Source organism: Rana temporaria, chromosome 11, assembly GCF_905171775.1.
Source record: "Rana temporaria chromosome 11, aRanTem1.1, whole genome shotgun sequence".
In the NCBI taxonomy this organism is placed as follows: domain Eukaryota; kingdom Metazoa; phylum Chordata; class Amphibia; order Anura; family Ranidae; genus Rana; species Rana temporaria.
Genome location: NC_053499.1, coordinates 156,152,805 through 156,178,725, shown reverse-complemented (window position 1 = coordinate 156,178,725; position 25,921 = coordinate 156,152,805). Strand labels below are relative to the sequence as shown.

At 46.6% G+C, this 25,921-nt stretch overlaps 1 protein-coding gene across 4 annotated transcripts in view; it reads right to left on the bottom strand.

Annotated features, from left to right (window-relative positions):
- Window positions 1–25,921, bottom strand: part of DPY19L3 (dpy-19 like C-mannosyltransferase 3) — a 50,475-nt gene that overhangs the window by 5,676 nt on the left and 18,878 nt on the right. For all 4 annotated transcript variants that reach the window (XR_005744246.1, XR_005744247.1, XR_005744248.1 and 1 more), the window contains exons 11-18: window positions 25,203–25,273; window positions 22,937–23,095; window positions 19,642–19,764; window positions 18,238–18,349; window positions 12,941–12,997; window positions 11,296–11,378; window positions 3,384–3,516; window positions 482–640 (exon numbers count right to left, since the gene is read on the bottom strand). Coding sequence is in view for 1 of the 4 variants with exons in the window: in XM_040329499.1 (XP_040185433.1) it covers window positions 482–640; window positions 3,384–3,516; window positions 11,296–11,378; window positions 12,941–12,997; window positions 18,238–18,349; window positions 19,642–19,764; window positions 22,937–23,095; window positions 25,203–25,273 (897 nt within the window). In the remaining 3 variants the exon portion in view is untranslated. The remainder of the gene's footprint in view (window positions 1–481; window positions 641–3,383; window positions 3,517–11,295; window positions 11,379–12,940; window positions 12,998–18,237; window positions 18,350–19,641; window positions 19,765–22,936; window positions 23,096–25,202; window positions 25,274–25,921) is intronic.

Here is a 25,921-nt window from a genome sequence, read left to right as displayed (position 1 = left end):
TAGTTGGTGTCCCCGGGTAAAGCAAATCCCATTGCACACCGGGGGCCCTCAGCTCTCCATTAACAATGATTATTCAAGTGACCAGGGCCACCATCAGGGGGGTACAGGCAGTACTCCTGTAAGGGGCATGGATGGCAACCCCCCCCCATTTTTTTTGTTATTCCTTTTTTTTTTAAAGGACCCAGAAGTCCCCAGGATGGCTACCCCCCCCTTTTTTTATTTTTGTAAGGGGCCCAGAGGTCCCCAGGGCAACCCCCCCTTTTTTTTGTTTGTCAGCACCCAAAGCCCCCCGACCTCAATTCGCGGCGACAGCACGCCCCCTGCTTCTAAATTCGTGGCACCCCCCCGCTTCTCAATATGAGGCGGCGGCAGGCCAACCCCCCTCCCCCCCGTTTCTCTGCTCCAGGGGGCCCATGCCTGACGCTGTGTAAGGGGCCCCATAATTCCCACAAGCGACATGAAATGAATTGTGTATTCTCACATGGTCATTGTTGATATCCAGCAGATCTCGTAGACGACATCCTCTCCCGTGTCTCCTCTCATAACATATACTGTCCTCTAATATGACGTAGTCCGTGCCGAACGACCTCAGTACGCCGTGTACATCTTCCGGGGCTCTCTTCGCATACACCTGATACACCTAAAAAAAAAGGACAGACTGTGACTGCCAAACAGGACCCGGGTACAGTGCAGGAACTAAACACCACCCAGGACATGGTGGATCGGACTAAGCAGCTCATCACGTGTCATGGTGAGGACTCTGCAGCTCATCACGTGTCATGGTCAGGACTCTGCAGCTCATCACCTGTCATGGTCAGGACTCTGCAGCTCATCACCTGTCATGGTGAGGACTCTGCAGCTCATCACGTGTCATGGTGAGGACTCTGCAGCTCATCACGTGTCATGGTGAGGACTCTGCAGCTCATCACGTGGCATGGTGAGGACTCTGCAGCTCATCACCTGTCATGGTGAGGACTCTGCAGCTCATCACGTGTCATGGTGAGGACTCTGCAGCTCATCACGTGTCATGGTCAGGACTCTGCAGCTCATCACGTGTCATGGTGAGGACTCTGCAGCTCATCACGTGGCATGGTGAGGACTCTGCAGCCCATCACGTGTCATGGTCAGGACTCTGCAGCTCATCACCTGTCATGGTCAGGACTCTGCAGCTCATCACGTGTCATGGTGAGGACTCTGCAGCTCATCACGTGGCATGGTGAGGACTCTGCAGCCCATCACGTGTCATGGTGAGGACTCTGCAGCTCATCACGTGGCATGGTGAGGACTCTGCAGCTCATCACGTGTCATGGTAAGGACGAAGCAGCTCATCACGTGCCATGGTGAGGGCTCTGCAGCTCATCACGTGTCATGGTGAGGGCTCTGCAGCTCATCACGTGTCATGGTGAGGACTCTGCAGCTCATCACGTGTCATGGTAAGGACGAAGCAGCTCATCACGTGCCATGGTGAGGACTCTGCAGCTCATCACGTGCCATGGTGAGGACTCTGCAGCTCATCACGTGCCATGGTGAGGACTCTGCAGCTCATCACGTGTCATGGTAAGGACTCTGCAGCTCATCACGTGTCATGGTGAGGACTCTGCAGCTCATCACGTGTCATGGTGAGGACTCTACAGCTCATCACGTGTCATGGTGAGGACTCTGCAGCTCATCACGTGTCATGGTGAGGACTCTGCAGCCCATCACGTGTCATGGTGAGGACTCTGCAGCTCATCGCATGTCATGGTGAGGACTCTGCAGCTTATCACGTGTCACGGTGAGGACTCTGCAGCCCATTACATGTCATGGTGAGGACTCTGCAGCCCATCACGTGTCATGGTGAGGACTCTGCAGCCCATCACGTGTCATGGTGAGGACTCTGCAGCTCATCACGTGGCATGGTGAGGACTCTGCAGCTCATCACGTGTCATGGTAAGGACGAAGCAGCTCATCACGTGTCATGGTGAGGACTCTGCAGCTCATCACGTGCCATGGTGAGGGCTCTGCAGCTCATCACGTGTCATGGTGAGGACTCTGCAGCCCATCACGTGTCATGGTGAGGACTCTGCAGCTCATCACGTGGCATGGTGAGGACTCTGCAGCTCATCACGTGTCATGGTAAGGACGAAGCAGCTCATCACGTGCCATGGTGAGGGCTCTGCAGCTCATCACGTGTCATGGTGAGGGCTCTGCAGCTCATCACGTGTCATGGTGAGGACTCTGCAGCTCATCACGTGTCATGGTGAGGACTCTGCAGCCCATCACGTGTCATGGTGAGGACTCTGCAGCTCATCACTAAATGTGACTGAGGACTCTGCAGCTCATCACTGTAACTCCACACAGTAATGCAAGGCTTTCTCCCTGGTGTGGAGTGTCGTGCTCGCCCCCTCCCTTGGACTACAGGAGAGTCAGGACACTCTCTACGTTTCAGATAGAGAAAGGAGCCGTGTGTTAGTGGGCGTCCTGACTCTCCTGTAGTCCAAGGGAGGGGGTGAGGACGACACTCCACACCAGGGAGAAAGCCTTGCATTACGGTGTTGAGTTACAGACAGAAGAACAGGAAGTGAGGATTTCTCAGAAGAAAAAAGGACATTTAAAAGCAAAATGGAAGGATGAGGTAAGTGAAGGAGGACTGCACTAAGGGAAAGGAAGATATTTAGGAAAAAATGTTTTTACAACCCCTTTAACTCTTACCTTCAACCTAACCCCAAGAAAATCACTCAGGCTTAAAGGTTCAGTACAGAGCTCCCTATAGCAGATAATACACATATCTTTATATGTTATTAATTAACAAAAATATGGAACAGCAAAGATGAAAAAATGCTACATAAAAGTCAACACTAAAATAGACACAAAATAAGTGTAAATAGAAGGATTGCCGCTCTGCCGATCAGCCCATGTAAACAGGGGGCTTCAGACGGCATGTCTGTGCCAAAACCATGCGCCCCCCTCCCGCGTGTTTCGTCCCACCAAATGGAGCTTTGTTGTAGACCCCATGACTAAGCCCCATTTGGCAGGGCGAAACATGTCATAAGGGGCGTGGTTTTGGCAGAGACATGCAGGCTGAGGCCGTCTTTCATCTTCTGTTTACTGATCGCGAGAGCGGGGATATCTACACTCATGAGCAGTACAGGGATGCACCAGTACCGTCTTTCAGTGGATCCAAGGTAGCGCCCCCGTTCAGTGGATCCAAGGTAGCGCCCCCGTTCAGTGGATCCAAGGTAGCGCCCCCTTTCAGTGGCACCCCAATCTTCGGTATTAGGTCACACTCACAATAAGCGCTCAGTAAGAATACATTATGCTTTCCTTTCAATAATCCTAAAAGGTGAAGAATGATACATCCAAAGCAGAATGATCCCCCCCCCTCCCCCCATCAATGAACCCACCTGTTTGGTCCTGTCCCTGAGGGTCTTGTCCTCATAATGCGGGTGATTGGTCAGAACTCTCCCAGTGCAAAGCTTCACCCCCGCCAGGAGCTGCATACTGCCTGCAAATACAGCATTTTTCGGGGTGTTTGACCTTAAAAAAGGAAACAAAGGATCATCACTAGAAATTAATCAATGCCCAGAGACAAAAATGATGAAGTGCAAACAAAAGAAAAAAAGAAAAAATTATAAAAAAAAAAAAAAAAAAAAGAAGAACAAAAATAAATAAAAGTCTAAAACTTTCGATGATCAATAATAGTCCTTCCTCACCATTGTGTAACATATGTGAAGATTTCTAGAAACTTCTCAGAATGTCATGTTGTGTCTCCAACCACCCAGCGCAATACATCGGCTCACCTCCAAATGTGAACCCCACATAATACCAAATATCACATAATATCACATAATATAAAATAATATAAAATAATATCACATAATACCAAATATCACATAATACCAAATATCACATAATACCAAATAATAACACATAATACCAAATATCACATAATACCAAATAATAACACATAATACCAAATAATATAAAATATCACATAATACCAAATAATATAAAATATCACATAATATCACATAATACCAAATAATATAAAATATCACATAATATCACATAATACCAAATATCACATAATATCACATAATATAAAATAATATCACCTAATATAAAATAATATCAAATAATATCACCTAATATAAAATAATATCACATAATACCAAATAATATAAAATATCAAATAATATCACCTAATATAAAATAATATCACCTAATATCACATAATACCAAATAATATCACATAATATAAAATAATATCACATAATATCACATAATACCAAATAATATCACATAATATAAAATAATATCACATAATATAAAATAATATCACATAATATCACCTAATATAAAATAATAATATCACATAATACCAAATAATATAAAATATCAAATAATATCACATAATACCAAATAATATAAAATAATAATATCACATAATATAAAATAATATAAAATAAAACAATATCACATAATATAAAATAATATCACATAATATAAAATAATATCACATAATATAAAATAATATCACATAATATCAAATAATATCACATAATATCAAGGGCATAAAAGCCTAAATCATCAAAGTCCAGAATTTATAAAGCTTGTCTGAGCTTTCTGAAAGCAGGGGACGGAGAGATGAAATTACACACTACAAAGCTCAGCCTCTGATTGGAGGAAAGGGACACAAACCCCTCCTCCCAACCCCTTAGCGCTGTTCCCGTGTGCTGTGTGAGGGGGGGGGCTCTTCACACAGCACACAGGACCAGCGCTAAGGCTGTCAATCACAGGCTATGTGCCGGAGCTCCCTCCCGTGTCACCCTTTTCTCTTGGTGATGATTAGATGCACTTTATATTCAGTGGACTCAAGATTTATTTCACAGCACTATTGCACTTTATTATTGTATACATTATAGTATGTTGCTTTAAGGGTAGAGCAGCATTATTCTAAAAGGGTTACAGAACTCCATGTACATCAAAACCCCCCTCGGACCCACTGTACTGCTGGACTACGGAACCCCCCCCCCCTATCCCAGCCTCTGTCTGTCCCTCTACTCCTGGACTACTGAACTCCACCTAGTCCCAGCCTCTTTCTGTCCCTCTCTACTGCTGGACTACTGAACTCCACCTAACCCAGCCCCTCTCTGTCCCAGTCTACTGCTGGACTACTGAACTCCACCAATCCCAGCCTCTTTCTGTCCCTCTCTACTGCTTGGACTACTGAACTCCACCTATCCCAGACCCTCTCTGTTCCACTTACCGGCTGGACTACTGAACTCCACCTATCCCAGCCCCTCTCTGTCCCATCTACTGCTGGACTACTGAACTCCACCTATCCCAGCCTCTTTCTGTCCCTCTCTACTGCTAGACTACTGAACTCCACCTTTTCCAGCCCCTCTCTGTTCCACTTACCGGCTGGACTACTGAACTCCACCTATCCCAGCCCCTCTCTGTCCCAGTCTACTGCTGGACTACTGAACTCCACCTATCCCAGCCCCTCTCTGTTCCATTTACCGGCTGGACTACTGAACTCCACCTATCCCAGCCCCTCTCTGTTCCACTTACCGGCTGGACTACTGAACTCCACCTATCCCAGACCCTCTCTGTCCCACTTCCTGGCTGAACTACTGAACAACCCCCCTATCCCAGCCTCTTTCTGTCCCTCTCTACTGCTGGACTACTGAACTCCACCTATTCCAGCCCCTCTCTGTCCCAGTCTACTGCTGGACTACTAAACTCCACCTATCCCAGCCTCTTTCTGTCCCTCTCTACTGTTGGACTACTGAACTCCACCTATCCCAGCCTCTTTCTGTCCCACTTACCGGCTGAACTACTGAACTCCACCTATCCCAGCCCCTCTCTGTTCCACTTACCGGCTGGACTACTGAACTCCACCTATCCCAGCCTCTTTCTGTCCCTCTCTACTGTTGGACTACTGAACTCCACCTATCCCAGACCCTCTCTGTTCCACTTACCTGCTGGACTACTGAACTCCATCTAATAATATTAATAAGTCTGGGACGTGACGAAAAGGAGAATCTGGGTAATGCTGGACTCTTAGGGCCAGATTCAGAAAGAATTCGCAGCGGCGTAACGTATCGTCTTTACGTTACACCGCCGCAAGTTTTTAGCGCAAGTGCCTGATTCACCAAGCACTTGCGTGTAAACTTACGGCGGTTTTTAACGTAAAGCCGTCGGGCGCAAGCCTGCCTAATTCAAATGGGGCGTGTACCATTTAAATTAGGCGCGCTCCCAAGCCGAACGTTCTGCGCATGCTCCGTTAGTAAATTTCCCGACGTGCTTTGCGCGAAATTACGGCGCCCCGACGTGTCTGTGAATGGCGACGTGCGTAACGTACTTACGCCGAAAAAAATAAAATTTAAATTTGACGCGGGAACGACGGCCATACTTTAACATGGCTGGTGTAAAGTTAAGCCATGAAAAAAGCAGGCTTAACTTTGCGACGGGGAAAAAACGACTTGCGACGACGTAACGCACGCGAGTAGCTTCGTGGATCGCCGTAAAAGCTAATTTGCATACCCGACGCTGGAAAACGACGCAAACTCCACCCAGCGGCGGCCGAAGTATTGCAGCCTAAGATCCGAAGGCGTACGAAGGCGTAAGCCTGTCGGATCTTGTTTGTGAATCACAAATTAAGATACGACGCGGCAAATTTGAAAATACGCCGGAGTATCAGCAGATATTTCGGCGTATTTCTTCTATGAATCTGACCCTTAAAGCCTTAATTCTAATGACTTTTTCCCCGTCGGGTTTCACAAACTTTCTCACAGCCGTCCCTCCTGATAAAGACCGGAGACGTCTTCTATACAAGCCATTTGTCTTTGTCAGTCTCCCCTGCAGAGCTCTAATCTTCCCCATATGAACGCTCGGCTCATAAATCTCTTCCCGGTATTATAAACATGTCTGGCTGCGGTCCAGACATCTGTCACGGCGTGGCCCGGCTCTGATCGTTTGAAAGACAAATATCTGTAGGTTTCCTGTGCAGATTTACATTGGAGGGAAGGTAAGCGCCTCGCGTTCTGCCTCCTCAGCACTTCTCTCCCGGACGGACGCAGATGATATAGAATACATATTACAGTTTTATTCCGGTTACATCCACTCCAACGTCAACGGCTCTCCAGAGGACGAAACGCACGAGGTATTAGCCAGCTTTAAATATGATGATGGTCTTAAACATCTTGTCACCGGCGCCGTTTATCATAAAAAAACATCAATAGTTATTTCAGAAAATCGCCGACAGCGGCTTTTTCACGATTTCAAGGACGCTTCCTCCTCTGGCGAGCGGCCTGTGGATTAGCATTAAGCAGATGTGGTGCCATTCTTCAACTCCGCAAAGAGCTTGCGGGGAGCGAGGAAAACTACGCCAACAGCGGCGCCCTCGTCTCAGGCAGGAACAAAAAAAAAATGTGGATGGTTTTTGGGGACATGACGAGCCTCCATTATCATTTATCTGTGTAGATGCCAATAAAATTCGCAGCGACAGCTGGAGAACGATCGATCGAGTCTTGTGGACGTGGGGCGATGCGGGCCGTTCTCCTACAGGGCCAGACGCAGGAGTGTGCAAGAAATACACTACGGGGGCTATTTACTAATACAGCGGGACCTCGGATTACGTTCCAGGAGAATGCTTGTAATCCAAAGTACTTGCATATCAAAGCGAGTTTCCCCATAGAAGTCAATGGAAACAGAGATAATTAGTTCTGCATTGACGTCAATGGCATGCAATACCGCATGCGGCCAGAGGCGGGGAGCGCCGGAGAGCCTCGGAAAGGCCTGAGGACAGCTCGGAAGACCTTGGCAAAGCTTGGAAACTGAGCCGATCGGCTCGGCGCCCCCCCCACCTCAGACCAAACGCGGTACTGTACCCCGCTTTGGCCTGAATCCTGATCGTATTGCGAGTACATGCAAACGTTGGCCCAGATTCAGATACAATAGTGTATCTATCGGCGGGCGTAACGTATCTCAGATACGTTACGCCGCCGTAACATTGGGCGCAAGTTCCGTATTCAGAAAGAACTTGCGCCCTAAGTTACGGCGGCGTAGCGTATGTGGTCTGGCGTAAGCCCGTGGAATTCAAATTCTCCATGCAGTGGGCGTGTTGTATGGTAATGAAGGCTGACCCCACGTAAATGACATTTTTGGCCAACGGCGCATGCGCCGTCTGTGAACGTATCCCAGTGCGCATGCTCCAAATTAACCCGCAAAAAAACAATGCTTTCGACGTGAACGTAAATTACGCCCAGCCCTATTCGCGAACAACTTACGCAAACGACGTCAAATTTGACGCCGTCCATACTTAACATAGGATACGCCTCGTATAGCAGGGGTAACTTTACGCCGGAAAAAGCCTTACGTAAACAACGTAAAAAAATGCGCCGGGCGGACAGACGTTTCTGAATCGGCGTATCTACCCAATTTGCATATTCCTCGCGTAAATAGACGGAAGCGCCACCTAGCGGCCAGCGTAAATATGCAGCCTAAGATATGACGGTGTAAGAGACTTACGCCGGTCGGATCTTAGGGAAATCTATGCGTAACTGATTCTATGAATCAGGCGCATAGATACGACCGAGCGCACTCAGAGATACGACCGAGCGCACTCAGAGATACGACGGCGTATCCGGAGATACACTGTCATAACTCCTATCTGAATTCGGGCCCGAGTTAGGGTTTTTTCTTATTGCGAAACCCTCGTTAACCGCGTTACTCGCAATCCGACGTTCCACTGTACTAGAGAATGCCAACTTCGATGCACCTGTGCATGGGAGCCAATCAGCTTCTGACTTCAGTTTGTTCAACTAATCCTTGACAATAAAACCTGGAAGCTGATTGGTTTCTATCCAGAGCTGCACCAGATTTTGCACTCTCCAGTATTAGTAAATCTACCCCTATATTACCAAAAGTATTGGGACGCCTGCCTTTACACGCACATGAACTTTAACCACTTGCCGACCAGCGCACGACTATATACGTCGGCACAATGGCACGGCTGGGCAGATGGACGTAGATATACATCCCCTTTAAGAATCGGCATTGTGGGCGTGCGCACACGCCGCAAGATCCGTGAGTCCAACCGCGGGTCCCATGGACTCGATGTCTGCAGGGATACCCACGATCATCTCACGGAGAGGAAGAACGGGGAAATGCTGATGTAAACAAGCATTTCCCCATTCTTCCTAGTGACAGGACACTGATCACAGCTCCCTGTAATCGGGAGCGGGGATCGTTGTCATTTCACACACAGACCATCCCCCCTACAGTTAGAAGCACCCCCTAGGACACACTTAACCCCTTCAGCGCCCCCTACTGGTTAACCCCTTCACTGCCAGTGTAATTTATACAGTAATCAGTGCATTTTTATAGCACTGATCGGTGTATAAATGACAATGGTCCCAAAATGGCATCAAAAGTGTCCATAATGTCACAGTCACAATAAAAATCGCAGATCGCCGCCATTACTAGTAAAAAATTATCCCCTATTTTGTAGACATTATAACTTTTGCGCAAACCAATTAATAACCCGTTTTTGCAATTTTTTTTTACCAATAATATGTAGAAGAATACGTATCAGCCTAAACTGAGGAAAATAAATGTTTTTATATATATATTTTTGGGGATATTTATTATAGCAAAAAGTAAAAAATATTGAATTTTTTTCAAATTTGTCACTCTATTTTTGTATATAGCGCAAAAATACCACCAAAAGAAATCTCTATTTGTGGGGAAAAAAGGACGCCAACCTTGTTTGGGAGCCACGTCGCACGACCGCGCAATTGTTAAAGCAACGCAGTGCCAAATCGCAAAAAGTGGCCTGGTCATTGGCCAGCCAAATGGTCCGGGGTTTAAGTGGTTAATGGCATCCCAGTCTTAAGCCTCGTACACACGATCGGACTTCCATCCGACTTTTCCGTAGTGTGACGTCATCGCCGCTCCGGCCAATCACAGCGCCGGTACCCGGAAGTCACTCCGGGACAACATGTCGGCAGCCGGAGGGGGAGACATGGACCGATGCGGGGGCTTTGCTCTGAGGTAAGTAATACATAATCAGCTAGTATGCTAGGGGGGAGGGTTTACTTCCTCTTTAACATTGGTGTCTATGGAAAATCTTGGCCAGCTTGGCATTGCAAGGCTCCAGTAGCATTTAACATTGGCATCTATGGAAATTCTTGGCCAGCTTGGCATCGCACGGCTCCAGTAACATTTAACATTGTCGTCTATTGAAAATCTTGGCCAGCTCCGGGACATGTCGGCGGGGGGGAGACGTGGATTTACTTCCTCTTTTACATTGGTGTCTATGGAAATTCTTGGCCAGCTTGGCATCGCACGGCTCCAGTAACATTTAACATTGGTGTCTATAGAGAATCTTGGCCAGCTTGGCATTGCAAGGCTCCAGTAGCATTTAACATTGGCGTCTATGGAATATCTTGGTCAGCTTGGCATCGCACGGCTCCAGTAACATTTAACATTGGCGTCTATTGCAAATCTTGGCAAGCTCCGGGACAACATGTTGGCGGCCGGGGGGGGGGGGGGGGGGGAGACGTGGATTTACTTCCTCTTTTACATTGGTGTCTATGGAAATTCTTGCCCAGCTTCGCATCGCACGGCTCCAGTAACATTTAACATTGGTGTCTATGGAAAATCTTGCCCAGCTTGCACAGCTCCAGTAACATTTAACATTGGCATCTTGGTCAGCTTGGCATGGCGCTGACTGAAATTGCAATACACTGCACATGTGCGAGATCGGCAGGTGCATGCTGGGTAGCCAGCATGCACAGAATCCTGGAAGGACGACACTTGTGGCTTCAAATGCCCACACTGGAGATGGCCGCGCTGTGCAGAAACTTCACATAGTAAGAAAACAATGCTGCACAGATAGGAAACTAGGCATAGTTCACAGCATAATAATATGTAATATTGCACAAGGCATGAGCATTCTAGGGGTATTTTCATCTTAAAAGTCATATTTCGGCCGGAACTCCGCTTGAACTCTCTAGCACATGGTTGCTCAACCTGTGGCCCTCCAACTGTTGTGGAACTACAAGTCCCATCATGCCTCAGCTTTTGGAAGTCATACTTGTAACTGTCAGCCTTGCAATGCCTCATGGGACTTGTAGTTCTGCAACAGCTGGAGGGCCGCAGGTTGAGCCCCCATGCTCTAGCACCTACAATGGAAACGTGGCTTCTGATTGGTCGGTTTGGTTCCCCCGGAGGGGAGATATGATGGCGGAGGGATGAAGTCAGAACACTTTGGGTAATTTAAGAGAGAGGAGACAGACGGCTACTTACTTGATCCAGCTCATTAACTGCACAGTGTCAGGATCATAAAACTCCCGCAGTTCCGAAAGCTCCTGGAGAATTCTTGGCCAGAACTGAAACACATAAAATACGACGAGATTTCACAAGATCTCCACTACATTTATTAAAGATAACGTTTAATCTACTTATATCTTGGCTTCCCTGCTTCCTGCTTTCTATTCTCATCAACATGCTGAAGAACTTTAGAGAAGAAAAAAACGTTTCCACTTTTATTACACTTCCTTTTGGAGACCAAGTGATGACATCACCGGGTCTCAGTGCTTCTGTATTCAATGCAGGCAGATCATGATTGGTGGGAGAGACAGGGGCGGACTGACCGTTCGGGCACTGCCCGAGGGCCCCATGCCACTAGGGGGCCCCATCAGGGTTGCCAGTGTGTGTATTCTGTATGTGTGTGTGTATACTGCATGGCCCCATAATCTATTGCCTGGGGGCCCCATAATCTCCTATTGCCCAGGGGCCCCTATGAGTTGTCAGTCCGCCCCTGTGGGAGGGGCTGGCTGTACATAGCTTCCTATCACAGCACTCTGCCTCAGTACTCCTCTCAAGGGCCCTCAGCCCTGATGCAAGCAGTGGGAGGAGTTACGCAAATCTACCTTGATGGGCGATTGGTTAGTCTGGAGGAGTGGGTGTTCCTAGGCAGACTGAATCTGCATGGCAATGCCCACATGTCCTAGGCAGACTGAATCTGCATGGCAATGCCCACATGTGTTGCTGAGCCTCCTGCAAAGCAGGGAATAAAATCCAGCACAGCCCCTAAATAAAAGCAGCACACACACAGTACACCAAAACACTGGTTAGGCGGTGTGCAGTACCGCATTTGGCCAGAAGTGCGGGGGCACCGGAGCCGAGCAGAGCCGTTCAAAAACACTCGGAAAAACTCAGTTCCCGGGCTTTCCAAGTTCAGCCGAGCTGTCCCGGGTATTTCCGAGGCTCTCCGGCGCCCCCCCCCCACCTCTGTCCACATGCGGTATTGCATGCCATAGAAGTCAATGTGGAACGAATTATTCTCGTTTCCATTGACTTCTATGGGGAACCTCGCTTTGATATGCGAGTGCTTTGGATTACGAGCGTTCTCCTGGAACGGATTATTCTCGTAATCTGAGGTTCCACTGTACCACCAAAAGAAATCTCCATTTGTGGGGAAAAAAAGAAGAAGGACATAACTTTTGTTTGGGTACAACGTCGCACGACCGCGCAATTGTCGGTTAAAGCGACGCAGTGCAGTACCGAAAAAAAATGGCCTTGTCATAAATAGGAATCGGGGGGGAAAACCTTCCGGGGCTGAAGTGGTTAAAATGGCCACAGCCAGAAATGGTAGGGGTGTTTTTCAAAGCGATTTCTCAGCAAAATAAAACATGGAGACGCGGATGGATGGACAGATGGATGGATGGACAGACGGATGGATGGACGGATGGATGGATGGATGGATGGATGGATGGACGGATGGATGGACAGATGGATGGATGGATGGATGGACGGATGGATGGACAGATGGACAGATGGATGGACGGATGGATGGACAGATGGACGGATGAGGAAGTTTGCTTTGTATTTCGGTTTGTGCCGCTCAGATGTAGCGGTTGTCCCGCTTTAATAAAAAATAAAACCTCACCTTTAGGACGACGGAAACGAGCAGAATCAATGACACCAAATATCGAATCCCATTGGCCTGAAACAAAATCCAAAAATTATCTGTAGCAAAAATAGAGACCAGAATCGTTTTGTTCTTCCTCTAGGATCCTAACTACTTCCCACCCGTCCTCTGTACATATACGGCCGGGCGGGCGCTCTCTCTTTCTGAGTGGACGTTCAGGAACGTCCCTCAGGAGGGGGATCGCATGCATGCATGCCCGTGCTCCCGCGCGATCCCAATGCGCTTGTGTCACCCGGACATGGCGCATTTCCAATCGAGGAGAGCGGATCGCTGCAGCCAGACGTGATCAGCGAGTATGAGCTTTTTTTTACAGCTTTTTACACACTGATCACCGGCCCAGTGTCCCCACACAGTAAAAACACCTGTCCCTCACATATGCAACAATAAAATCACATGTCCCCATGATCATCTGCGCACATCTGTACATGATCACCTGCACACATCTGTACACGATCATCTGCACACATCTGTACACGATCACCTGCACACATCTGCACACGATCATCTGCACACATCTGTACATGATCACCTGCACACATCTGTACACGATCCCCTGCACACATCTGTACACGATCCCCTGCACACATCTGTACACGATCACCTGCACACATCTGTACACGATCCCCTGCACACATCTGTACACGATCATCTGCACACATCTGCACATGATCCCCTGCACACATCTGCACATGATCCCCTGCACACATCTGTACACGATCCCCTGCACACATCTGTACACGATCACCTGCACACATCTGTACACGATCATCTGCACACATCTGTACATGATCACCTGCACACATCTGCACACGATCCCCTGCACACATCTGCACATGATCCCCTGCACACATCTGTACACGATCACCTGCACACATCTGTACACGATCACCTGCACACATCTGTACACGATCACCTGCACACATCTGTACACGACCACCTGCACACATCTGTACACGATCCCCTGCACACATCTGTACACGATCATCTGCACACATCTGCACATGATCCCCTGCACACATCTGTACACGATCACCTGCACACATCTGTACACGATCACCTGCACACATCTGTACACGACCACCTGCACACATCTGTACACGATCCCCTGCACACATCTGTACACGATCCCCTGCACACATCTGTACACGATCATCTGCGTACATCTGTACATGATCACCTGCACACATCTGTACATGATCACCTGCACACATCTGTACATGATCACCTGCACACATCTGTACACGATCATCTGCACACATCTGTACATGATCACCTGCACACATCTGTACACGATCATCTGCACACATCTGTACACGATCATCTGCACACATCTGTACACGATCATCTGCACACATCTGTACACGATCATCTGCACACATCTGTACACGATCATCTGCACACATCTGTACACGATCATCTGCACACATCTGTACACGATCACCTGCGCACATCTGTACACGATCACCTGCGCACATCTGTACACGATCCCCTGCACACATCTGTACATGATCACCTGCGCACATCTGTACACGATCCCCTGCACACATCTGTACATGATCACCTGCGCACATCTGTACACGATCCCCTGCACACATCTGTACACGATCCCCTGCACACATCTGTACACGATCCCCTGCACACATCTGTACACGATCACCTGCACACATCTGTACATGATCACCTGCACACATCTGTACACGATCACCTGCACACATCTGTACATGATCACCTGCACACATCTGCACATGATCGCCTGCACACATCTGTACACGATCGCCTGCACACATCTGTACATGATCACCTGCACACATCTGCACATGATCGCCTGCACACATCTGTACACGATCATCTGTACATGATCACCTGCACACATCTGTACACGATCACCTGCACACGATCGCCTGCACACATCTGCACACATCTGTACACGATCGCCTGCACACATCTGTACACGATCATCTGTACACGATCACACAAACCAATTATTATACACTTAACAGGATTTTTTTTACTAAAGACATGTAGCAGAATACATTTGGCATGAATTTATGACAAAATTCGATTTTATTGGATTTCTTTTAAAATAGAAAGAAAATATTGTTTTTCTTTTCCAAATTTCTTCTCTTTTTTTTTTGATCTCCAAGTGGTGAAATTGAAGCCGTCAATCATCTGATGGTCACATTGTGCGCACTAGCCTCAGGCCCCGCACTACATGTCACAGTGATGTCACAGTGATGTCATTGGTCCCTCTCATTATTATCCCAGTGATGTCACTGGTCCCTCTCATCATTATCCTAGTGATATCACTAGACAAATAAGTATATTCCCTGAAACAAAGTAACGGTCTCGCTCACAAAACGGCTGCCTCAATAAGAGAAGAGCGGCAGATGAAAAGCAGTTATCTACGATTTCTCTCCATCAATGGGAACTATTCTATTTTCTGCAAAAGTAACAAAGACTATAGCTCAATACTGCCATCTAGTGATCAAATCTCATATTACCTCATTCCCATTTTTTTATTTTATTTTGGTGTCTGGTAAACCTTAATAATGAGTATAGGGGAGAGGAGCAGCACTTTAACTCGGATTCTCTGCTTCCCCGAGCTGTGCTGGTGGGCCGTCCCCTTAAATATTATAAAAGCATTTTTTTTTTTTTAACAAACTTTATACTTACCCTTCTGTAATGGTTTTGCACAGAGCAGCACCAATTCCTCCTCTTCTGAGGTCCCCTGTTATTCCTTCCACTGACACCAATGATGGAGCACTATTCCTCCTACTGATTTACAGTGCCTTGAAAAAGTATTCATACCCCTTGAAATTGTTCCACATGTTGTCATGTTACCACCAAAAACATAAATGTATTTTATTGGGATTTTATGTGATAGATCAACACAAAGTGGCACATAATTGTGAAGTGGAAGGGAAATTATAAACGTTTTTCACAGTTTTTTAAAGATAAATACGTGAAAAGTGTGGGGGGCATTTGTATGGCGCCCCCCGGAGCCAATACTTCGTAGAACCGCCTTTCTCTGCAAGTCTTTTTGGGGGTGTCTCTACCAGCTTTGCACATCTAGAGAGGGACATTTCTGCCCATTCTTCTTCTTTGTAAAATATCTCAAGCTCTGTCAGATTGGATGGAGAGCGTCTGTGATCAGCAATTTTCAGGTCTTGCCACAGATTCTCAATGTGATTTAGGTCTGGACTGTGACTGGGCCATTCCAACACATGAATATGCTTTAATCTAAACCATTCCATTGTAGCTCTGGCTGTACTTTAGGGTCGTTGTCCTGCTGGAAGGTGAACCTCCCCCCCAGTCTCAAGTCTTTTGCAGACTCTAACAGGTTTTCTTCTAAGATTGTCCTGTATTTGGCTCCATCCATCTTCCCATCAACTCTGACCAGCTTCCCTGTCCCTGCTGAAGAAAAGCATCCCTGCAACATGATGCTGCCACCACCATGTTTCACAGTGGGGATGGTGTGTTCAGGGCGATGTGCAGTGTTAGTTTTCCGCCACACATAGCGTTTTCCTTTTAGGCCAAAAAGTTCAATTTTGATCTCCTCTGACCAGATCACCTTCTTCCACATGTTTGCTGTGTCCCCCTCCCCCACATGGCTTCTCACAAACTGCAAACAGGACTTCTTATGTCTTTCTTTCTCCAATGTCTTTCTTCTTGTCACTCTTCCATAAAGGGCAGACTTGTGGAGAGACCACTAATAGTTGTACTGTGGACAGATTCTCCCCCCTGAGCTGTGGATCTCTGCAGCTCCTCCAGAGTTACCATGGGCCTCTTGGCTGCTTCTCTGATGAATGCTCTCTTGCCCGGCCCGGTCAGTTTAGGTGGACAGTCATGTCTTGGTAGGTTTGCAGTTGTGCCATAATCTTTCCATTTTCAGATGATGGATTGAACAGAAGCTCCGTGAGATCTTCAAAGCTTGGGAGATTTTTTTTTATAACCTAACCCTGCTTTATACTTCTCCACAACTTCATCCCTGACCTGTCTGGTATGTTACTTGGACCTTCATGATGCTGTTGGTTCACTAAGGTTCTCTGACAAACCTCTGAGGGCTTCACAGAACAGCTGTATTTATACTGAGAATAAATTACACACAGGTGGTCTCTATTTACTAATTAGGTGATTTCTGAAGGCGATTGGTTCCTGTAGATCATGGGTCTTCAAACTACGGCCTCCATCATGCCCAGTCATGTCTGTGAAAGTCAGTGTGTTACAATGCCTCATGGGATGTGTAGTTCTACAACAGCTGGATGGCCTTAGTTTGAGGATCCCTGCACTAGATTTTCGTTAGGGGTATCAGAGTAAAGGGGGCTGAATACAAATGTACCCCCCCCCCCCACTTTTCACAGATTTATTTGTAATAAAATGTTGAAAACCATTTATCATTTTCCTTCCACTTCACAATTATGTGACACTTTGTGTTGGTCTCTCACATAAAATCCCAATAAAATACATTTACGTTTTTGGTTGACAAAATGTAGAAAATTTCAAGGGGTATGAATTAGGGGTGCAACGGATCGTCACCGATCCGTGATCCGAACGGGCCACCCCGTTCGGATCGGCACACCCCGCGATCCGCGGAGCGCTCCGGAGCCTAGGCCTAGGAAAGTCCCCGGCTTCGGCCTAGCTCCGGAGCGGCGGCCATCTTGCTCCACCCAGTCTGCTTGCCAGAGCCCAGCGTGACACGCCTCCCCGGGGAGGCGTGTCACGCTGTGCACTGGGCTCTGGCAAGCCGACATGGAGAGGGAATATTGGCAGAGAAGCACTGGTGTGAGAGGAGGGGGGGGGGGGGGGAAAGCACATTTCAGGGGTGGATTAAAGAGGAAGAAGGTGAGGCTGTTTGGGACTTGTTAAAAGTACAATCTTGATGTTTTTACAGATTATATATATATATATATATATATATATAGCTGTAAAAACATCAAGATTGTACTTTTAACAAGTCCCAAACAGCCTCACCTTCTTCCTCTTTAGTCCACCCCTGAAATGTATGTGTGTGTATATATATATATATATTTTTTTTTTTGGACCAATGAAAACACCCTTTTTTTTTAGCGCTGATCCGAAAATGATCCGATCCGTGACTCCTGATCCGAGGATCGATCCGATCCGTGAGTTTTTTGATCCGTTGCACCCCTAGTATGAATACTTTTTCAAGGCATTGTATCTATTGCAGCAAAGGTGGTGATATAGTCAACACTCTTATCTAGGAGCGCGGAAACTCTAGAGGTCGTTCTACTTACCCTCTGGGGTGTGTAGAACCGGACCAATCGCAGCAAAATTCCCCAAATGTCCTTACTGGCGACTCCGAAAGAAGCCAAGACACACATGTGGGATGTCCAGAGATACTTCATTCTGTAACAAGAGGAAACCATTCATTAGTTTGCTGTCCCGGGACACACTGCAGACGTCACACCGCTCCTCAGGCGGCCAGATATGGATTGAAACTCATGTGTTTCAGCAGAGACCGGCCCGGGATTTGACCCCTGTATGGCCCGGCTGATTGTACCCAAGTTGATTCAGAAAGGTTCCCCTTGTCCCCTCCCCCCAGCCTGCTGGGCAGGGGGGGGGGCAGGGCCGCCATCAGGAATTATGGGGCCCCTTACACAGCTTCAGGCATGGGCCCCTTGTAGCAGAGAATGGGAGGGGGGGTGCTGCCGCCTCAAATTGAGAAGTAAGGGGGCTGCCGCGAGTTGAAAAGCGGGGGGGGGGTGAATTGAGAAGTAGGGGGTGCCACAAATGGGGGGGGGGCTCCTTACAAAAAAAACAAGAAATAAAAATATATATATATATATATATATATATATATAGAAAAATTATGAAAGTGTAAAAATAAAACAATTAAAAATATAAACAATATAAAAAAATAAAAAAGTTAAAGCGTCCCCGTGAGAGCTCACAGGGACGCTTTAACTTCTCTTTTTTTTTATATTGTTTATTTTATTTTAATTGTTTTATTTTTACACTTTCCCTTTTTAAAAAAAAAAAGAAGGGGCAAGCCATCAGGGGCCCTTTAATAAAAATAAATAAATAAACATTTTTTTATATATAAAAAAAAAGGGGGGGGGTTACCATCCGGGCCCCTGGGGACCTCTGGGCCTTTTAATAAAAACGAGAAAAAAAAAAGAAAAAAAAAATATATATATATATAAAAAAAAAAAAGAAAATAACATTTTTATGAAAGAAAAAAAAGGGGGAGGGGGGGGGTTGCCATCCGTGCCCCTGGAGACCTCTGGGCCCCTTACAGGTGTACTGCCTGTACCCCCCTGATGGCGGCCCTGGGGCGGTGTCAGTTTTTTTTTTCTGTGGTGGAGGGAAAGAAAATCGAGTCATCTATAGGCTGCTTAAGGCTGCATTCACACCTCCGCGACAAAACGCCCGACGCCGGACGCTCGTGCCGCTGGAGGGGAGAATTCCCATTGCTGTCTATGAGATGGTTCACATCTCATAGACGCCGTACGCCTGCCGCCTGAAAACAAGTCCCGGACCCTTTTTTTCAGGCGGCATTGGCGTTCGGCCATACAAAGCAATGGGGAAGATTTGTTAAAAAAAAAAAAAAAAAAGTTACACGAATCGCAGCAAAATACGCCGCGTACGCGGCGTTACTTGTCGCGGAGGTGTGAATGCAGCCTTAGAGTCAGACTTACCGCATTGTGCTGATAGCCAGGCAACCGAACATCACGTTATGTACTAAATTATAGGCGACGTCGGCTCGGACGAGGGACGATCGATCTTCACTCCATTGCTTCTGTTTGTTGCCGGAGGAGATGCTGGAAAACAGGCAGAGTCACAATCCATCGCACACAATGGGGTTCATTTACTAAAGCTGGAGAGCGCAAAATCTAACTCACTTCTGCATAGAAACCAATCAGCTCCTAACCCCAGCTTCTTCATATCCACTTCTATACCGCGCCTAATCTGGCTCTTCTCTCTTTCATGTAAAAACCATCATTTGTTTGCTAGAAAATTACTCAGAACCCCCAAACATTATATATACATATATATGTTTTTTAGCAGACACCCTAGGGCAGGGCTCGACAAATCCCGGCCGCCAGGTCGCCATGGCGACTAGAAATGGAGTCCTGGCAACTTGGCTTGGAAGGTGGGCACCATCTGGTGGTGAGCCGTTGGTATTACAAGTTATTACTCCAGATGTGTAAGCTGGCGCCATCTGGTGGTGAGCCGTTGGTATTACAAGTTAAACAGCAATTCTAATGTCATTTTTCAGTATTTTTCACTGCCATCTTCTTCCCTCTAATTAGAACCCCCAAACATTATATATATTTTTTATCCTAACACCCTAGAGAAAGAAATGGCCATCGTTTCAATACTTTTTTTCACGCCGTATTTGCGCAGCGGTCTTACAAGCGCACTTTTTTGGGAAAAAATTACACTTTTTTTAATTAAAAAATAAGACAACAGTAAAGTTATCCCCATTTTTTTTAATATTATGAAAGATAATGTTACGCCGAGTAAATTGATACCCAACATGTCACGCTTCAAAATTGCGTCCGCTCGTGGAATGCCGACAAACTTTTACCCTTTAAAATCTTCATAGGCGACGTTTAAAAAACTCTACAGGTTGCATGTTTTAAGTTACAGAGGAGGTCTAGGGCTAGAATTATTGCTCTCGCTCTACCAATCGCGGCGATACCTCACATGTGTGGTTTGAACACCGTTTACATATGCGGGCGCTGCTCACGTATGTGTTCGCTTCTGCGCGCGAGCTCGTCGGGACGGGGTGCGTTTTCTGGCTCCTAACTTTTTTAGCTGGCTCCTAGATTCCAAGCAAATTTGTCAAACCCCTGCCCTAGGGAATAAAATGGCAGTCACTGCAACTTTTTATCTCGAACCGTATTTGCGCAATCGTTTTTCAAACGCCTGTTTTTTGGGGGGAAAAAACAGTTTCACAAATTAAAAAAAATAACAAAGCAGTAAAGTTCGCCCAATTTTTTTGTATAATGTGAAAGATGAAGTTATGCCGAGTAAATAGATACCTAACATGTCACGCTTTAAAATTGCGCACACTCATGGAATGGCGAAAAAATTCGGTACTTCAAAATCTTCATAGGCGTCGCTTTGCATTTTTTTTTTTACAGGTTACCAGTTTAGAGTTAGAGGAAGTTTAGGGCTAGAATTATTGCTCTCGCTCTAACGCACACGGCGATACCTCACATGTGTGGTTTGAACGGCGTTTACATATGTGGGCAGGACTTACGTGTTCGCTTATGAGCGCAAGCTAATGGGGACAGGGGAGTTTTAAAAAAATATATATATTTTATTTTACATTTATTTTTTTTACACTTTTATTTGATTTATTTATGTCACAATGTAGAGTATAAGATTTCCTATCATCTGTGCCCAGTCTTGCCACACAGAGTTAAATTCAGCTCTGAGCAATCCTCTTTTATTGCTCAGTGAAATAAATACGGACTTACAGAGAAAAACCTTAGTCCGTTCCGCCCCCCTGCTGTGAGTGACAGGTTATTTTACATATCTCATGCACTAGCCTGGAGACAGGCATTATTTTTTTTAATTCCCACCCCCACTCCTTTTCTGAAGTCATGTGGTTACTTTTCTGGATTTTGACTGGATGTTAGCGATCATAGCAAAATTCAGTGTAAGAAATACACAGGAAAAAATGCATGTTGACAAGGGGAGTGTAGAGGAGGGCGGAGAGTCTACTGACATCACGACTCCACCCACCGAGCTCCAGACAACAGACCCGCCCACAGAATCTGTAGTTTTTCAGTTCTATTAACAGACAGAGGGGAGACATGTGACAGGTGAGGATACACGCAGGAGGCATCCGTATAGATCAGCACTATGGCAGGAGATTAGAGAGGGTGAGAGGGCTTTACATCCACTTTAACCACTTGCTTACTGGGCACATAAACCCCCTTCGTGCCCAGGCGAAATTTCAGCTTACGGCACTGCGTCGCTTTAACTGACATTTGCGCGGTCGTGCGACGTGGCTCCCAAACAAAATTGACGTCCTTTTTCCCCCACAAATAGAGCTTTCTCTTGGTGGTATTTGATCACCTCTGCGGTTTTTATTTTTTGCGCTATAAACAAAAAAAGAGCGACAATTTAAAAAAAAATATATATTTTTTTTACTTGTTGCTATAATAAATATCCCATTTTTTTTTTTTTAAAAAAACTTTTTTTTCTCAGTTAAGGCCGATACGTATTCTTCGACGTATTTTTGTAAAAAAAAAAAAAAAAAATCGCAATAAGCGCAAAAGTTATAGCGCCTACAAAATAGGGGACAGAATTATGATTTTTTTTATTATTTTATTTTTTACTAGTAATGGCAGCGATCTGCGATTTTTATTGGGACTGCAACGTTATGGCGGACACATCGGACACTTTTGACACAAATTTGGCGCCATTCACATTTATACAGCGATCAGTGCTATAAAAATGCACTAATTACTGTATAAATGTGACTGGCAGGGAAGGGGTTAACACTAGGGGGTGAGGAAGGGGTTAACTGTGTAGCCTGGGTGTGTTCTAACTGTGTGGGGGGAGGGGGGTGACTGGGGGAGATGACCGATCTGTGTCCCTATGTACAAGGGACACAGATCGGTCTCCTCTCTCCCTGACAGGACGTGGAGCTCTGTGTTTACACCTCATCATTACACACAGAGCTCCACGTCCCTGCTGTGTTACTGACGATCGCGTGCACCCGGCGGACATCGCGGCCGCCAGGTACACGCATCGGCTTCCCAGCCATGCGCCGAAACAGTGTTTACCCGCTGAGCGCCCCCCAGTGGCACGCGCGGGTAATGCTTTTAAATGACGTCCAAAGACGTCCACTTGGCACTTGAGAGCCGCGCTGTTGACGTCTTTTGTCTATAGCGCGGGTCTCAAGTGGTTAAAGTAGTTAAACATTTGATATAAATAATAAGCTGAAAGAAAGAAGCGGCAATGGCCACTCACCTCAATCTGCGGAACGTGACGATCGACGCTGCAACGATCAGGAAGGAAAGAACAAATAGAAAGGGGTGGAGAAGTAACGAGTCGGCGAGTCTCTCAAACGTGTCCGATGGCAGCATCTGGAAGGGCTCCTCGCACAGATAGAGATTGGCATCGAAATCTCTGCAAAGGAAAAACAATTCATAAGTCTCGTGGTTTCTTCTGCTATCGGAATCGCACCGAAATACAGCGAGGCTACAGATCTGTACGGACAGACATTCGTGTTCAGGCCCTAAAATGTCCGGACAAAATAAAGAAAAACGTATGTGATACATCTCTAAAGAACACCTCCCCCTCTCCTCATTTCCATAACATAAGAGGGAGGGCTGTCTTAATGAGAGGGCACTGCCCAACTGCATGGGGGGGCCCTGCACTTGCCCCAAAGCTACTGGTCCTTGAACACACACTGCCCCGAAATTGGGGGCCCCCATGATGGCACTGAGAGTGATAGATACACAGGGGGGGCAGTCTGCCTCTTACCTACTTGATGTCTGTTTACCTGCACTGTCATCATTGTAGGGGCCCCAAAGCATTACCTTGCCCAGAGGCCCATGGTGCTATTAAGACGGCCCTGATAAGAGGGAGGTATTCTGTAGTCCAGCAGGTGAGAATTGGGCAGGGATGACAACACTGCTTAAAGGGGTTGTGAAGCTTTGTGTTTTTTCACCACTTAAAGCGGGAGTTCACCCATTTAAAAAAAAATAAAAAATCTCCCCTTAGCTTCCTGCTCGTTCGGTCTAGGGGAATCGGCTATTTATATTAAAATATGAGCAGTACTTACCCGTTTTCGAGCTGCATCTTCTTCCGTCGCTTCCGGGTATGGGTCTTCGGGAGCGGGCGTTCCTTCTTGATTGACATTCTTCCGAGAGGTTTCCGACGGTCGCATCCATCGCGTCACTCGTAGCCGAAAGAAGCCGAACGTCGGTGCGGCTCTATACTGCGCCTGCGCACCGACGTTCGGCTTCTTTCGGAAAATCGTGACGCGATGGATGCGACCGTCGGAAGCCTCTCGGAAACCTGTCAATCAAGAAGGAACGCCCATTCCCGAAGCCCATACCCGGAAGCGACGGAGAGGATGCGTCTCGTAAACGGGTAAGTACTGCACATATTTTAAAATAAATAGCCGATTCCCCTAGTAATAACGAGCAGGAATCTAAGGGGGAAAAGTGCCCTCTAAGGGTGAACCCCCGCTTTAAGCAGGTAACCCTTTAGGCAGGTAAAGGGCCCGGCCAGTTTTTGCGATTCGGCACTGCGACGCTTTAACTGACAATTGCGCGATCGTGCGTCGTGGCTCCCAAACAAAATTGGCGTCCTTTTTCCCACTAATAGAGCTTTCTTTTGGTGGTATTTGATCACCTCTGCGGTTTTTATTTTTTGCGCTATAAACAAAAATAAAGCGGCAATATTGAAAAAAAATTCAATATTTTTTACTTTTTGCTATAATAAATATCCCCCAAATAGATATAAAAAACAAATGTTTCCTCAGTTTAGGCCGATACGTATTCTTCTACATATTTTTGGTAAAAAAAAAAATCGCAATAAGCGTTTATCGATTGGTTTGCGCAAAATGTATAGCGTTTACAAAATAGGGGATAGTTTTATTGCATTTTTATAAAAAAAAAATGTTTTTACTACGAATGGCGGCGATCAGCGATTTTTTTCGTGACTGCGACATTATGGCGGACACATCGGACAATTTTGACACATTTTTGGGACCATTGTCATTTTCACAGCAAAAAATGCATTGTTTACTGTGAAAATTACAATTGCAGTTTGGGAGTTAACCACAAGGGGGCACTGAAGGGGTTATGTGCGTCCTCATCTGTGTTTCTAACTGTAGGGGGGCGGGGCTGGACGTGTGACGTCATTGATTGTGATTCCCTATATCAGGGAACACACAATCAATGCGGGCGCCACAGTGAAGAACGGGGAAGATGTGTTTACACACAGCTCTCCCCGTTCTTCAGCTCCGGGGACCGATCGCGGGACTCCAGCGGCGATCGGGTCCGCGAGTCCCGCTGCTTCGGACCGGGTCGCAGGAGCACGCCCGCGACTCACGGCTGGGCATTTAAAGAGGATGTACCTGTACGTGCTTGTGCCCAGCCGTGCCATTCTGCCGACATAAATGTGCAGGAGGCGGTCCTTAAGTGGTTAATGTGACGGTATTAGCCGGTCAGTATGACAAATATGCATTGGCACGTGGCAATACAATGCACAGCAAGGCGATTACCTGGTTTTAAAACCCAGTTTTGCTTCTATGAACTTAAAAATGTGTTCGTCTGACTGCAGATTCAGGATTTTCTGTCAAGGAGAAACAAATACAAAAAAATTATAAAAAGTATAAAAAGGACAACTTTTTAATTAAAGAAAGGTACAGGATTAAAAAGGAAAAAAAAGCATATCTAATGACAGATTTCTATGTACAGCTTGGAATTATACAGGCAAATGGGGTCAGCCGTGTTTTTCTTGATTACCGTATATACTCGAGTATAAGCCGAGTTTTTCAGCACATTTTTTTGTGCTGATAATGCCCCCCTCGGTTTATACTCGCGTCACCTTTTTGCACCTGATCTCCCAGAATTTGGGGACCCGCTACTGGGCGGTCGTAGGTCCCCTGGACTCCAAACTTGGCACACATGTAGCCCCACTCTTCCTCTACAAGTGTGCAAAGTTTGTTGTCTGGAAGATCTACGGCCGCGGAGCACTGATTTTTCAAAGTCGGGCACCCCTGCCATAGACTCCCATGTTAAATGGTAATTTCTCTGGTGATTTTGGGGACCCGGTACTGGCTGTTCCTAGGTCCCCTGGACCCGGAACTTGGCACACATGTAGCCCAATTTCTCCTCTACAAGTGTGCAAAGTTTGTTGTCTGGGGGACCTACGGCTGGGGAGCACCAATTTTTTCAAAGCTGGGCACCCCTTCCATAGACTCCCATGTTAAACGTCAGT